The following is a 15,734-nucleotide window of genomic DNA, read 5'->3' on the forward strand; positions in this document are numbered from 1 at the left end:
CTGAGTGACAGTAAACGCACCAACGTTTTGAGGATGGCCGAATTCGATGGAGGTGTACACGTGAGGAGAGGACAGACGAACGAGTTATTTATTTGAGGGAGTAGATGTCTTGACACAGGCACGATGGGATTTTGAAGAGGACGAGGTGCGTTGGGTGGTGGTGACGGTGCAGGCTCTCGTCACTTTTGTGTGATCTCAAACCTGCTACGCGTGCGGAGCTGGTCTTGTTTGGAGCCGGCATTAGGCGCCTCTGATTGATCGGCTGCTCCCCTTACTGCATCACTGGAACCACAAGGAAACGTTAAGGGCCCCAATACTTTGGCTCTGACGCCATTACCTCGCCTCGCGCGGTCCTTTCACCTTCATCTCTCACGGAGAATTGTTTCCTGGCCCTTGGTTGCTAGAAAGTGCTCGCGTGCTCCCTATGATCACAGGACGGAAACCTCTACACACAGTACCGACATTTTGTCCTCTTTTCCCTACCAAATGCCATATCTCCCAGCGACGTCGCTGCTTTCCCGGAATGGATCTATGATCTCTCGGATTGCCAGGACTTTGAGAGATATATGAGCACGGAGTACGAGTACCTGGGAAGTCAACTGTTCTCGGGAAAGACTTGGTTCTGGTATCACGATTACTTGCTGCTGATGATTCGCCTTCTGACATGTGAAAGTGAAGCCGCCCCTGGCGGTGTTGCATCATCGCATATTCACCGCCTCGCTGATTGGGTGAACACGTTGCATATCACACTCACTTCAACCTGCATTCCGCCACGTGAGTAGGTAGAGTCACTATCGTACTCGATATGTCGACATCTGTGCCGCCTTCGTTCTACAAGTACTCAGCGGTCTCTACTGACCTCTGCATCTACTGTGTACTCCACAGTCCTTCAGAGCCTTGATCTAATGTTGACATCCTCTGGAGCTTCTTCACCTTCACTCATGCCATCATCTTCAGCACTCATCGCATCCGCAGTTATGGGAGCTCCTTCTTGACCTTTGGTTTTTGTGCCCTTCAACCCATAGGAGATGACCTTCCAGCCATTGGGTTTGGAAGGGTCTTTGAGGTATTCAGACATGGGGAACTGTCCGTGTCAGCAAACATCTATCTCCTCCTTTCACGGGGACTTACATAATGATCGTTCTTCTTCATCGTCACCACCCAGGGCACGTTATCAAACGTCATTGCTCGGAGGCGGAAGTATGTGTTGTCCTCGATCTTACTCACTTCCTTCACAAAAGCATCCAAATCCAGGGTTTTAATTCCATTGACATGAGTCACGAAGTTGGTCGGCGCCAGTCCATATTGGTAGGCTGGGGACCCTCGGCTTCTGGCACTCACATAAATCTCCGAATGGAGCTTGCTGATCTGCTGGCGGACAGCGTGGTGAGGCTTCTGTAAAACAGCGCCGCAAAAGACCACAGCTCTTGACGTCTCCAGGTCTTCTGTGGGTACTGTTGGAACTCGGAGTCGGATTTCTTCGCCCTGCCGGACCACCAGAGCATCGAGCCATGCCTTGTCGTACATTATATCGAAGTCACTGACTCGAGTGATGAGTTGGTCATTCAGCGTGAGGATAATATCACCCTCCTGGAGCAGTTGTCCGTCGCTTGGTCCGTTCGCAGGACCACAGTCCACTTTCCTGACAATAAACAACTGGTGCCGCGCTGGGTTGGCCTTGGCCACCTTCGAGATCCATTCTTCCGAGACAGCCATAATCCGACATTGTGCCATCTGTACCACATACGACTCCATGTTCAAGATTCGAAGTTTGGGTATGGCACCAGATCGTATCTGGTCCACCACCGGCTTTATCATGCTCGTCGCAAGACCCAGATGATACTCAGTATCCCGGTGACTGCCTTGGCTCCGCTCGCCCATGTATGTCAACCACAAAGCTTGCACCACGCCATCGGCACCAATTAGGACGCCTGACGAACATTGGGAAGACAATCCTGTGTCAACAGTAATAGCATCGAGATTGACAGCACGATAACGAGGCGCTGCTGCATTAGCAGGTATGCCCACCGCCGTAATGTCTGTAACCGTGGTCTTGGCTACTACAATCCGGTGATTCTGGTTAAAGCCCACGAAAATCGTGTCTGCACCTTGCTTGATCATCTCGGTTGACAACTTGGCGGTCTGTACTGGTGCGTGGACCAAGGACGGGTCGTACTGTATGACTGTGTAATTCGTCAGTGGGTGGAGGAATACAACCTTGCCCTCTGTTTGTATCGAATCGGCGACAGTCACAGTAATGTCACAAAGGTCGTACGGCACGGTAGCTCGAGAAACCACCACCAGGCCTTTTTCCGCATCAATCACCAGTCCAAAACCCGTCCTACGAGCTTGAGGATACCCATCAATCTTGACAGGCATATAGCATGAGACCTTAACAAACGAGCGGACGATGTCAGCCGCCGCTGGCAAATTGACGCCATCAAGCTGGATAAAGTCTGCGGACTTTGCAACCTGCGGAACCGCGGGCAGTGCCTTTCCAAGATTCGTGAAGTCCCACAGCCCCGTTTGGTCATTCCTCGTGGACAACCTCATCTTTGGATGCCAATGCCGATCGATGTGGACGATGGTGGTTGCTCGCGTATGAAGATCTCTGATATGCCGATAGGAGATGACAATACGTGACCGGTCGGGAATAGTCTTCATGACGTCGATGAAGGTATCGAGATCTGGTGTAGGCTTCTGGTCGACCGTGTCGATGATCCATCCTGAGAGAGCATTGTCCATCTTGAAGGAACCAGCAGCCTCGCACACGTACAGCCCTTTACAGGCAATGGCATATAATCGAGCTTGTTGATAGGACAGGTTGTGAAAGCTACCGCCAGCCACGGTGACAAATCGATCCGGGGTAATTGCATGCAAATCTCCCACATTAAGTGTGACCTCGTGATCCTCTCCGCCACGCTGGAAGAGCAGGTCGACTTTCCCACCAACGCTGGAGTCAAGAATATCATCGAGCTCAACGAAGGACGTCAACAATTTCCCATTGACCTTGATCAAAACATCGCCTTCCTGAATCTTGTCATCCGCAGGACCTTCGGGTAGCACAATCTCGGCAACAAGCATGCTGTTCTCATTTGGATGGGCTTTTCGAACAGCCGACTCCCAATTAGGCGTGAGGCCTAACCTGCGGCAGTCGTCGAAAGGCTTCAACATCCATTGAGTCTGGATCGTTCCTCGCGTGATGGGTCGTCCCTGTTGAAGACATTGTAAAGCACGTGATGGCCGGTCAAGAGGGAGGAAATAGTCAGTAGCAGCGCCATCAACACGGCCTCCCGCCTGCAAAGCAACCGCATTTCCACTCAGGTTGACAACAGGACTTCCTGAGCTTCCACCAGTCGCTGCTGCTGCTGCTTGAATGTAGTTTGTGTTGAAATCACTGTAGCCTTCGCCGTACTCGGGGGCATTGCGGTCCAGTCGGCTGATCACTCCTGACAAGATACTGAGCTTTTCTCCGGCATCGTTGCCCACTACTCTGACTTCCACGCCAACCCTTGCGGATTCCGGCTGCAGCTTCAATGCCTGAACTTGCATGTACTTGATGGCTTTCGGATCGAACTGCAGAATACCAAAATCGTGGACAGGGTCGCGGTAGACAGGTCTGACGTCGCACTGCATCAATGTCAGCAAAACGTCACAACGACACGGCCTGCAAATGGGAGCAACCCACTTCCTCGTGGTTATCAAACACACAGTAACCCCAGAATGGCCCTGCGCAGACGACGTGGCGATTGGTCATGATGTAGCCATTCTCCGCATCCACCACAAACCCAGTAGCTTGAGACGACAGCGAGAGGTCCGTGTCAAACGAGCATGTCTGGCAGAAGTGGATCGACACAACACTCTTGATGACTCTTTCGATGGTAGCCTGCCACTCGGGAGAGTCTCCTGCAGTGGGTACGGTGTTGATGATTGGAATCGAGTTCGAGTCGGCCTCAATGTCGTACACGGACCCATTCTGGGGCGTCGCGTCGCCGGGCGTAGGCACACCGTTTTCTTGTTTCAACTGCTTCTTGGGTCTCTCTAGAGCTGATCCTGGGCTTGTTCTTCGCTTGAGCCGAAGTTCACCATTTGCCGACATGGTGGAAGACGAAATGGTCGAGAAGCCACGAGGCCGGGGCGGGCTAAATGGGGCGAGATGGGAGCGATAGTGCAGAAGGGAGGATGCAGATCGGAAGCTTGCAGCTGTATTGAGAGGTCCCGACGCGCTGCGCAAAGGCTGAAAGCGACCAAGTAGTAATGACCGTCTCGAGAAATCTCTTGCGCAAAGGGCGCGTAGGAGGGAACTGAAACCAGGAGGCGGTTCGAAAATTGAACGATTAAAAGAATATGTATAAGTTGAAGATGCCCTATTGAATCTGGGCCAGATACTGAGTATCATCCAGAAAGAACAACAATCGCAACAAAGGACCAATGTGACCGGAGACGACAATCACTCGCGCCTTTGCTCGTAAAACTGATGTCGACAAGGCTGTACTGCGCTTCGCTGAAAGGCGCAGAGGTCTTAGGCATTGGCTGCGCAGTAGCACTCCGTACATCCCCTCGCCTTCATCTCTTGGCAGCCTTGCGACGCATATGACATATATTCCGCTTGCAACTTTTGGTCGCCTCCTGCTTTCTCGCTGATGGACTGCTGAGGCACTTGTAACCGATCTAAAGCATGGGTCGGTGCTTTCATCGAAGTAGCCGCCGTCGCAAACGGCAGACTTCTACTTTACAGTCTCGGAGTCCAGCCCATAAATCTTCAGTGCTGCGCCCGGAACAAACAGGGCCAGTCTGAGGTTCTAAATCTACGGCTTCCGACCTTAATGATCCAGCCGATGTCTGAACCGTAATCTCCACCACATACTCAATACATCTCCTGCACCAACGGGATCCTGCAAGCCTACCGATCCTGCGGTCGTCCAATATGCGGACAACTTTGATCGGACTGGGCGTGACAACATTTACATTCCCCGGCTCTTCCACCTCAAAGGGTGCTCGCTGGAAGCAGTCCAGAATGGGAACATTGCGGTAAGACTCCTGATTGTGCATAGACCGCCTGCTGTGCAATTGGCCAGCGTTTATTGTTTCGTCTCCACGTGTAGGTTTGAGGCGTTGCCATCCTAATGTCAGGTGGAGGTCATATGTGGCGGTCTCCTTGGTTGCAGGGCCTTGACGTTACCTGGTCGAGGTATCAATTTCTCGGTCAGATTTTATGGTAGTCATTCGACAAAGCTGCTTGGAATGAGAATCTCGCTGCGTCTCACCCCGCTGAACTGTAATGCTTCTCGTGGGTTGCATTTAAGTGTACGCCCTCTTCAGCCCTGAGTCGGAGTTGGAATCGAAAGAGTGTGAGGTGGTTTTGAAGTCGCATTTTGACTTTGAGCTTGAGCCATAGCTTTGTTTATGCTCGACTGGGCAGCATCAGGGAATAAGGCATTCAACTTTTTATACAGTTCGGTCACCTGTGGGAGATGGGGGGGTGGTATCATTATCGCAGGTCCTGCAGGTAAAGCACCATTGACCTTCTTCTTTGCATCAGCGATTGCGGCCAAGTACGACAAATTGGCTTGAAGCCGCCGCATGCATTCCGCATACTCCTGTGACGGCGGCTTGGTAGTTTGAGGTGTCCCGCCCGCGGATTTTGGCGGGTCTCCTGGGCTATTGGTGACCGTGTTCGCTGGATCTGTTGCTGATGTAGGTGACGTCGGTGACTGTTGTCCTTGGCTGGGTGTAATGCCTGCCTTCCCCTGCGCTTGTAATGAGACCACCTCCTGTAGCAGATGTGTGTTGATCTCAAGCAATACAGTCACTCTCGCTTTTTCTCTCGCAGCCGATAGCGGTGAGGCTGCGCCGTTGGCTCCTGCTTGTCGCGTCGGTTGTTGAGGTTGCACGCCAGCTCGCGTTGCTTGTGCCGCAGTCTGTATCTGCGCCTGTTGCGCCAAAGTAGGATTTGGCTGCCCTTGTAACGTCATATTGGTTGCCATGTTCATCTCTGATAGCGCCGACATAGGCCCCAACGTCTGGGCTGAAGCGAGCGCAGTCTGATGCTGGCTGTGACCGGAGCTTGGATGAGTGCCTTGACTTAGCGGAGCAGGTGTAGGCCCATTGGATGGACGACCTGCCAGACGGTGAGCACGGCTCCAACAAATTTTACAGTGAAGCTGTGATGGGGACAGCGTCGACATGGTTAATCAGGTATATAGGGTGACATACCTTGAGCTTGTGGGCTATAGCTGGATCTGCTTTGCGGACGTGAACTTGCGCCTACCTGGCCTTGCTGGTTGTGGTACAGATGCTGCAGGGTGGATTGCTGGGGTTGCTGCTGATGGGATATGGGCCTCTGGGTATGATTCGGGAGCATGCCCGGCTGGAATGGAGTCTGGGCATGGTCAAAGGCTGTTCCGGGAGCGATCGTACTCGGTTGCGGACCGCTGAAAACGTATGGACCCGCGTTCTGGGAACCGTACATGTGCGGGGCGGCGTTGTTCATGGTTGTTCTGGAAATGGGCCCACGGTTTCTGATTGGGTACTGAAGCCAGCTAAAGGGCTTTCGTGAAATGGGAAGCGTAGCGTAGCCTTGAAGCAAACTTGGGGTGATGCGGTGTTCTGCGTTTTGACCAGGATGAGTGGCGCTGGTGCATGAAGCGGTCCGCCAACTGACGCCAACCTCGCGCCAAAACAAAGCTAAAATTTGACACCAGCGATCGGTCGGCTCGTGGCAAAGAGGGGCGCTAGCAGGGGGTCAATTGCTGGAAACGAAAGATGACAGGAGGTGGATGCACACTGGTGACTGGATGCCGCCGAGTGGATTGCTTGAGTGTGACAGTGAGATGGTTGAGCAAAGTGAGAAATCAGCCGGTGCTGGCCATGGATCAGGTAATTATTGCATGACTTGGGGATCAGAGCAGAGCTGCGATTGGATCACACGGTACACAGTACATGCTGCAACACGGCCCAAAGGTACATTCCATCAACACCACGAGTACTTCTGTTCTATAGACTTGGGTTATTTGCCTTTTTTCTTCTTCACCTCATCTAGCCATTGAGGCGCTTGCAGAGAAGGTACCACGTATATCCTCACGAGGCCGTCCACCACCTCCGTCTTGCCATTCGACAGTGCATGCAGCAATGTCAGGTTCTTGCCGACTTTTACCAGGCCTCCACTAATCGTATCCATGTAGCAATCCACGGTTGACTGTTTGTATTCGTTCTTGGTGTCCCATGGCAGAGGCAGAATGTAGCTGAGATGATGGATTATGGCATCTTTCTCCGCCCAGGCTTTGATCAAGTCGGTCTGATTATGCATGGGATACAGTAACATCACTGGAAATTCCAACAAGCTGGTCGGCGACAAGGGATCAGGAGAAAGTCGAATACTGGCATCTTCTAGGTTTGGAGGCTGTTTTGAGCCACGGACGATGATCTTTCGCGCTTTGAGAGCCGCCTCCAACACCTGCATCTCTTGTCGTTTCCTCTTCAGTTCTGCAAAGCGACGGCGGTCTTGTGCTTCTTTCACCTGCGCTCTTGCTCTGGTCTGGTCCAACAGCTTCTTCAGCGCCACGTTCGCGGGGTCGAGCTTGCTACCTCGTGAAGCCACATCTAATGCAGCGAGCACCTTGTCCAATGCGAGAAGCGCGGACGCCGACCGATAGTATGCCTTGATATTGGACGGATTGAGGCGTAGTGCGGCTGCGCAGTCCAAAGTTGTGGATCGGTAGTTTTCTACAAGGTCAGCACACCTCTTGTCAGAATGAACCATCTGGCATACTCAGCTCCAAATTGCACCGCGCTCGATTGATGTGAAGCTGCTCGGTAAGCAGAGTCCGCTGATTTGCTTCGCCAGTCTGATCTTCAGGCTTGTCCCATTTGTCCTCACTTTTGTCTGCTAGGACTGCGAGCCCTTTGGTGTAGAACTCTCTGGCGTCGCTCCATTTCTTTTCGGCTACCATTTCGTTTCCACGCTCTTTGAAACCCTGTGCAACTTCCGCTTTGGTACCCTCGTGTTGTAGGGCTTTGATTGCTTCAAGCATGATATTCTCTCCCTCTGCACACCCTTGCTCAGCAAAGTACCTGAGCAGTCGTGGTTCATGGCGTACCCTCAGTTGCTTCGTCGAGACTGTTCATGAAAAGTGGTGTCTTGCTCATGTCCTGCACTATTTCCTCAAAGCTTTTGGAGGACATCTGGTTTGGTTTGGGTCCGGACCCTGAGATGTGCTGGCTGTACAGCTCTTCAATCGAAGGCGCTTGCGGCGCATTGTTGAGATTGATGTTCTCGTCGAAGTCATCTGGGAGCTCTTCTATACGCGCCATCGTGGAATAGAAATACGGACCTGTCGGCTTGATGGGCGCTGTCTTGCGAGATGCTGGGGTGGGTGAAAGAAATCGCACTTGAAACTCGAACACCTTAGGGTGCGGGGAAAGTGAGTGCGGAAATTCTACGGAGTCCCTCGTACGAGGTACTTGTACGGAGTAAAAAAATCTAGAAATCCATGTCCGCGTGGTCTGCCTTGTACCCTCTATCGTCTCCTTCATACATAGATAACTATGCCCTTCTTCAGACTTGACTTCGAATATCTGCATCGGCCAATCCTCAAGTGTAATCGAGCCAGCTGAAGACATGTATTTCCATCAATAGCTCCTCGGGAGTTCCAACACCTTTTCGCTCACAAAGTTCAAAATCATTTCGCGACTGACTGGCGCAATTCTCGGTACCAAACACTCTCTCAGATACCGCTCGACATCATACTCCATTGCATAACCCATTCCGCCGTGGGACATTACTGCTCTCTCACACGCCTTGAATGCGGCTTCGGCCGCCACATATTTGGCACTGTTGCATGCCACTCCTACCGCATGCTGAGTGATGCTGGCATCTGTTTTGCTTCGATCATAAAGCTTTGCGGCATGATAAGCTGCCAACTTTGCTGCTTCCAAACCCATGTATGCATCCGCTAGAGGGTGTGCAATAGCTTGATTCTTTCCGATCGGTCTGCCAAAAACCACTCTCTCTCTGGCATATTGAGCCGCCTTCTCGATTGCGGCATATCCCAGCCCGAGTGCTTCTCCTGCGAGTAGACACCTTTCTGCATTCATACCGTGCAGAATAATCTTGAAGCCTTGGCCTTCCTCCCCTACCAAGGTACTCTCAGGTACTTCGTAGTGATCAAAAAATACTTCATTGGCGTCAACAGCCCTGCCGCCCATCTTTTTGATTCTCTTGAGCTCGAGGGCGGGATTAGATCTGTCAATGTCTATGCAGAACATAGAAAGACCTTCGCTTGGTTTCTTCACCTCTTCCAATGGTGTCGTCCGAGCGAGCAAGATCATCTTCGACGCAACCTGGGCGCATGTTATCCATATCTTTTGGCCTGTGTTTTCCAATAAGCACGAATTCGTTACGGGATCCTCGTCCTGACTCACCAGTAATAACATACTTACCACCCTTGCGAGTGGCAGTGGTTTTCAGCCTCAAGGTATCGAGACCAGTGTTCGGCTCGGTCACCCCGAAGCAGATCCTCCATGTGCCGTTGATGATGTTGGGTATGGTCGATTCCAGCTGTTCTTTGTTTCCGAACTTAGCCAGCGGTTGAGTCTGATCATTGTCAGTGACACATGTTTGGTAACCAGCATTTTATTTAGAGCTGACCGCATAGACATTGCCGTGGATGGATTGAGCGCCAGCCATACCTGCCCCGGACTGCGATATGGTCTGGAGCATCATGGTCGCTTCAGAAATACCCAAACCCGCACCTCCAAACTCCTCCGGCAGAGCAATCCCAAGCCATCCATCAGCCGCGAGCGCGGCATGCAGCTCCTTTGGGTCAGTTTCGCTTTGATCATGCTGGCGCCAATACTCATTTGGAAATTGAGCGCAGATCTTCTGAATAGCATTCCGCACAGTCAATTGTTCTTCAGTGAAGCCACTCATCTCCATTAGCCTCAGTTTGCGGGCTACGGAAAAGTGTCTACGCTCATGAATGCTGGATGGAAATGGACAGAGCCGAGGTCGAGATGGGATGCCTCTCCACGCTTTGAGAGAGAGGCGGCCTTCGAGCACGGAGAGACAAGGTTTGGAGAACATAGCACCGTTGCTCCAAAGCAATGCGTTGAGATGAGGGCACAGACGGCGATAATGACGAGAATATGCTGACCTCGAAGCGTGGGCGAACTACAATATATCTGAAACGCTCTAGGATCGGGGAGTCTCCGAGATCGCTGTCTTCTCCAACTTGTGGGTCGTATTGTTCCGAGTCCACCAGTCGCAAGCGTCTCGGAATATCAAGCAGTGGTTCCAGTACCTAGGTATCGAGACACGGCGTCTCGAAAACAGGGCCGAACGTCAGCTGTGTTTATATGGCAATTTTACCTTCTACGAAACTGGGGTCAATGACATGAGAGTAGCTCTAGATGCTAGGGTAACATTCGCCTCTTGATATTCGTTGATCGGGAAGCTGGAGCTGGGGTTTGTGGATGAAGCGTTTCTTGTAGGTACGCCATGACGTGACCATTGACGCGTCCACGTGACCTCGCATTCGCGCTAAGTTCAATTAAGCCACAACCAAAACATGCGAACGGTTCAATCCTACCTCACCTTCTAAAGAGCAGCTTCAACAGTAGACTTTCTGCCATAACAATGCGCCTCCGCCAATCCACTGCTGCAGACCCAAACGCGTCTTGAACCTTCCATACCTGGACTATATGCGATACTGTCCCTGAGTTGCGTATCTACAACAATGGCTGCTAGAACTACCGCGGTCGGAACGCCTTCCTGGATAGCCGCAGAGAAGGAAAATGCCTTTCAATTATTGCAGAATGAGAAAGAAGAAGTGATATATCCTGCTCAGCATCAGCTAGAATGGCTGAACGAGCACATGGCTGAGGTCTTCAGCAGAAGCCATCTGTACGTGAAGCTCGGAAACATTGTATTTATAAGCGGGCTGACCCGAACAGTGATGTCGCAAACGTGTTCAAGACGCCTGGGAAGATGCGAGGCAAGACTCCTCGCACCGCCAGAAGACGAAACGCACAAGACGCAAGAATAGTAAGCTCCATCCAATCTCACTCCGAAGCCAGACTGTACTAATGTACCCTTCGCAGCCGCTGAGCGACCTATTTTCTTCCAAACCTCTACAACGCCACAGCCCTCAAAAACAGCCCAGTCCGACCAAGCTTCGATTCCACATCTCCGCCGATCAAGGTCGCCAAACATATAAATCAGTTACTGACTCCGGCTACCACACTGCAAGTCAGGATGATGTCGATCTGGATACTTGCTCCCATGTGCCACTTGTACAACCATCACCAACGGTGAATGCAGCGCCTGCTGAAAACACGGATGTGGTATCTGGCCATGATACCGAGGACGTCCCGGACGAAGGTCAGCGTACTACTGAAGGATCATTCCACTCTGCGAAGGAAGATCAGACAGCAAAGATCACAGGTCCAGACACAGTCTTGCTGGAAGATGCTGCGCGGATTGAATCAGAGTCAAATCAGCAAAGCCCCCGCAGCGCGCCGCTGGATACAGCGCATTCACAGGAACCCCACGACCTAGACGAACTCGGCTCGCCCTCCGAGGAATCCACACCCGATAGACCATTAGTCAGGAAGAGCAGCTTGACGTTTGCTTCTCTACCCCCACGAGACCCATTGAAGTCGAGTATTGGGGCTAGAATCTCGCGCACCAGCCATATCGATCAAGGAAGACAACATGGGTCAATCGTTCACGGGGCGCGGCCAACCCTACATCCTCATCAAGCGGTACCAAAGCCATCCCATTGCCTTGACGCAGACATCCCAATGCACCATGTCGATGATGAAGACGACGACTCGAACGTACAGGTCCTGGGCCACGATTCAGACGTGGAGAGCGAGACCATTAGGACTCATTCTGAAGCTTCCACGAAAAGATTACATGAAAAGATCGATCTGCTTGGAAAGGCTGCAGCGCCTCGCCCTTCCAAGTCGATACCCTCAGCCGTCTCCCTATCCGAATTGACCCGAGCGGGCGAGCTCGACGACCAGGTGACACAATCTGCGATACAGATACAAGCTATGCAAGACGATGAAGACGACTGGATCCGACCACTGACATCACCTAATGCTGCTCAGTCGTCCCCTGCAAAGACCACAAATCTAGAAGAGTCAGACGAAGACGAATTTGACTGTCGTGCGCCAGAACTGATTGCGCACGAAGAGCGCATGAGAACCCCCATCCGCATGTCGCCAGGGCCTGGTAAAATCATGCCTGGCTTCGGGCACACCAAGTCTGCTTCCACCACCACGTTAGCCTCACCCGCAAAGGCCGCAATGGCACCTCCAGCAAGTCCTGCCAAGTCGGTATCAGTGTCTAACCCTGCTCAAGCCACCACCACTCCCAGAGGTTCGCCGAGGCGATATCTTGACCTCAGCGCCTCAAGGTCAAAGTTACAGTCCATAATGAAGACCGCCAAAGGCCTCTTCACCAGTAGCGCCAGTGTCTCTGCCGCCGCCAAGTTGGAAACTTTATCACCCAATGCTCTTAAAGCTGCATCAAGTGCGATGCCCGGGCTGTACCCCGGTCTTTACTCTATGATTGAAGACAAGCCCTTGCCTTCAAGCCCGCCAAAAGAAACGAGGAAGATTCGCAGTTCGACCGAAAGAGACAAGGAGGAGAGGCGGAAAGAGAAAGAAGCTCAGTTGACGCAAGCCATGGATGCCCAGCTCGAGAAAGCCCGAGCTCAAGAAAGAAAGAAGGCTGAGGAGCAGAGGCTCGCACGCGAGAGGACGGCCAAGAAGGATGCCCAGCAGCCACAGTCATCGAGCCCCAAGCCACAAGCCGAAGAGCCACAACATGGACCATCCGAGCCTCGCGGAAAGCCAACTCGACCAGTGCGCCTTGGCAGAGAGCATCCTGTCAACAAGGCTAAGCCGGCCCCTGTCTCGATCCGCGTCGGCACACTCTCACAACGAATGCCCGTCAACGCTGCCGCGAACGTCCAGGATAGCTTGGCCGCTGAGCCCAAGCGCCCCGGCTTGAGTAAGAAAACTAGTTCAGCCTCACTACACTCGACAACATCTAATGTTTTGAAATCATCAGTGGCTGGTCCGCCTCCTAAACCGAGAGCACTTCTTGCGGCGGAGCGGAAGAAAGAGCAAGACGAGCGTGAAGCTCAACGGAAACTCGAGCAAAAGCGGGAGCTCGAACGAAAGCGAGTGGTCCAGCAGGAAGAGGCGCGAAAGCAAGAACAGAAACAGCGACTTGAAGCCGAGAAGCGTGAACGGGACCGAGTGGCTGCAGAACAAGCCAAGCGACAGGCTCAGCAGCAAGCCATTGAGCGTAAACGTCAAGAAACAGCCCGGAAGGCAGAACAACAGCGGCACGACCGAGCTGTAAACGAGGCTGCCCAGACAAGACCACCTTCCCGTGTTGCTGCCCAGAATGCCGGCCGATCACTGCTAAACCACCCGCTACCTACTAATCCTGCAAAGCCGGCAAAGAGGCCACTGGAGGAGGAAGCCAACCCGTCTCGTCCACAGAACTCCAAATATGGAAACGGAATGCTTCAAGACGCCAAGCGACGGAAGACCGAAGAAGGGGGCTTGATAGAGACGGGCCCGCGCCCAGTTGTCTCAGGCGCTCCCATCAGACAGTCGCAGCTCGGGAAGAAAGCGTCGTTCCTCACCCATCCTAGTTATGTACAGACACAGCCGTCCACACACGCCGGACAATTTCCTCAGCCACCTTCTCGAGTAGCGCCACCACAGATGCAGCAGTATGCGACTGGGGGCAAGATTCCATTTGCCGATGGATCCAACCCACCAAACCACGCGAAGACACCAGTCTCAATTATGCAACAGAAGACCATTCAAACGGTTAAATCTTCGCCCCAATATCCGAATGGCGAGTCCATCCATCTGCCGGAGATACCTACTGATTCGGAGGATGAGGACTCAGACGAAGACGGGAATGGTTTTGCAATTCCTGACTGGGCTACTCCCGGCCATCTAACGGAACAGCTGATCCGCCAAGAAGGCATGGACGGTGATGCTGTGTTTGGGCCGATTGCACCATTGAAAATCGAGGAAATATTCTCCAAGGGCAACAAGGACAGGTTGAAGCGACTGCGAGACCGGACAAGCAGTGCAAATTGGGCGCTCAGCGGAGATGGTTTGACCCTTGAGGAGGTGAGGGCAGATCGGGAGCAACGTGAGCGCATGCGTCTCCAGGGTGGCTGGAGGTACGGCAGGTGATCTGGACTTCAGTGTGCAATCCGCCCTTCCTTGTGTTTGATGTGTCACGAATGGTGGCTGGTTGCGATTAGATTTCTGGAATAGCGTATGGCACATTGGGCATTGCCACGCAGCCTGGGAAATGAAAAACGAGTCGTTTGCTGATTGTAGTGTTGGCTGACAGCTAAGAATCGGAGGTAGACAAGCTCGTACTTCATTGCAAGACCTAAGTGCTTCAACAAGGACCTGCTAAGATCCAAACGACATTCTCATCTTCATGTTCGCCCCGTTCGTTGGTGGGAGTAATTACGTAGCGTGCACCGTCCTCGCCGTTGAGTGAAAATGACGCCACATTTGTGGAAAGTGCAAATGGCCCAGAAATGCGTCGAACCTCTCAATGTTGGTCATATTGCACCTCATGCCAGTACATTGGCTTGCATTCGTCTTCTACTCGCTTGCTGTCTAGGTACCAGTCCACTACCCCAGACTTCAAAGCAACGCAATGGCATCCTCGGCAGCTCGAATGGTCTCACGCTCCTTCACGGCAGCTTCGAAGACTCAACTGACTGCTGGGTTGAGAACGCGACCGGCTTCGTTCTCACGATTGATGAGAAGATATGCTACAGCCGCCAGAGAACAGCCGCGCCTTCGTCTAGGCGTGACGGCACCAAATTTCCAAGCCAAAACTACCTGTGGTGACATAGATTTCCACAAATTCATCGACAACAGCTGGGCCATTTTATTCAGTCATCCTGCCGACTTCACCCCTGTTTGCACGACTGAACTGGGCGCCTTCGCGAGGCTGAAGGACGAATTTGAGAAGCGCGGTGTGAAGATGATCGGCCTCAGCGCCAACGATCTTCAGAGTCATGGCGAATGGATCAAAGATATCAACGAGATCTCTAAAACGAACCTGCAATTTCCTATCATAGCGGACGCTGATAGAAAAGTGGCCTTCCTCTACGATATGGTAGATCAACAAGATTTAGAGAACATCGACCAGAAGGGCATCGCTTTCACCATTCGATCCGTCTTCATCATTGACCCAGCAAAGAAGATTCGGTTGATCATGCTATACCCTGCTTCGACGGGTCGAAACTCCTCCGAAGTCCTGCGGGTTATCGATGCCCTCCAGCTTAGCGACAAGAAAGGAGTAACAACGCCTATTGACTGGAACGCTGGGCAGGATGTGATCGTGCCACCAAGTGTATCAACGGAGGACGCGAAAAAGAAATTCACAAATGTCAAAGAGGTCAAACCGTACCTCAGATTCACCTCTGGGGATTTGAAATAGATGGGTAGTGGTTCAGAGATGTCCCAACCGTCCGCACGGTGACGAGAGAGGCCGAAGCCGATGTACTGGACTCGGAACCACGTCCTGTATATATTTCAAACTTTACAAGCACGTGAAGTGCGAATAGACATTAAGGGCAGGTGCTTGCAGAAGCTTCATCTTACGTTGTAAAGAATTTATTCTATGGTTCGTCAAGGGAACGAGACCCCGTCCATATAAGATCCGA

At 52.3% G+C, this 15,734-nt stretch overlaps 6 protein-coding genes across 6 annotated transcripts; 2 read left to right on the forward strand and 4 right to left on the reverse strand.

Annotated features, from left to right (window-relative positions):
• Positions 1 to 889: 889 nt before the first annotated feature.
• A1O7_07977 (Pro-apoptotic serine protease) lies at positions 890 to 4,099 on the reverse strand (the record flags this gene model as incomplete). The annotated part of the gene is made up of 3 exons (XM_007761972.1): positions 890 to 1,084; positions 1,132 to 3,630; positions 3,689 to 4,099. The coding sequence occupies 3 exons, from the start codon at positions 4,097 to 4,099 to the stop codon at positions 890 to 892; spliced, it is 3,105 nt and encodes a 1,034-aa protein (XP_007760162.1).
• A 1,219-nt stretch (positions 4,100 to 5,318) lies between these two features.
• A1O7_07978 (uncharacterized protein) lies at positions 5,319 to 6,472 on the reverse strand (the record flags this gene model as incomplete). The annotated part of the gene is made up of 2 exons (XM_007761973.1): positions 5,319 to 6,121; positions 6,217 to 6,472. 2 exons carry the CDS (start codon positions 6,470 to 6,472, stop codon positions 5,319 to 5,321), a joined length of 1,059 nt encoding a protein of 352 aa, XP_007760163.1.
• Positions 6,473 to 7,009: 537 nt separating this feature from the next.
• On the reverse strand, positions 7,010 to 8,313 carry A1O7_07979 (uncharacterized protein; the record flags this gene model as incomplete). Its single annotated transcript, XM_007761974.1, has 3 exons — positions 7,010 to 7,725; positions 7,772 to 8,056; positions 8,100 to 8,313. 3 exons carry the CDS (start codon positions 8,311 to 8,313, stop codon positions 7,010 to 7,012), a joined length of 1,215 nt encoding a protein of 404 aa, XP_007760164.1.
• A 318-nt stretch (positions 8,314 to 8,631) lies between these two features.
• On the reverse strand, positions 8,632 to 9,931 carry A1O7_07980 (acyl-CoA dehydrogenase; the record flags this gene model as incomplete). Its single annotated transcript, XM_007761975.1, has 3 exons — positions 8,632 to 9,371; positions 9,424 to 9,595; positions 9,650 to 9,931. 3 exons carry the CDS (start codon positions 9,929 to 9,931, stop codon positions 8,632 to 8,634), a joined length of 1,194 nt encoding a protein of 397 aa, XP_007760165.1.
• Positions 9,932 to 10,736: 805 nt separating this feature from the next.
• Positions 10,737 to 14,235, forward strand: A1O7_07981 (uncharacterized protein; the record flags this gene model as incomplete). Its single annotated transcript, XM_007761976.1, has 3 exons — positions 10,737 to 10,903; positions 10,954 to 11,044; positions 11,101 to 14,235. The coding sequence occupies 3 exons, from the start codon at positions 10,737 to 10,739 to the stop codon at positions 14,233 to 14,235; spliced, it is 3,393 nt and encodes a 1,130-aa protein (XP_007760166.1).
• Positions 14,236 to 14,716: 481 nt separating this feature from the next.
• A1O7_07982 (peroxiredoxin (alkyl hydroperoxide reductase subunit C)) lies at positions 14,717 to 15,508 on the forward strand (the record flags this gene model as incomplete). The annotated part of the gene is made up of 1 exon (XM_007761977.1): positions 14,717 to 15,508. One exon carries the CDS (start codon positions 14,717 to 14,719, stop codon positions 15,506 to 15,508), a length of 792 nt encoding a protein of 263 aa, XP_007760167.1.
• Positions 15,509 to 15,734: the final 226 nt, after the last annotated feature.

The sequence above is a fragment of the Cladophialophora yegresii genome (assembly GCF_000585515.1).
Source record: "Cladophialophora yegresii CBS 114405 chromosome Unknown aczIN-supercont1.5, whole genome shotgun sequence".
Classification (NCBI taxonomy): domain Eukaryota; kingdom Fungi; phylum Ascomycota; class Eurotiomycetes; order Chaetothyriales; family Herpotrichiellaceae; genus Cladophialophora; species Cladophialophora yegresii.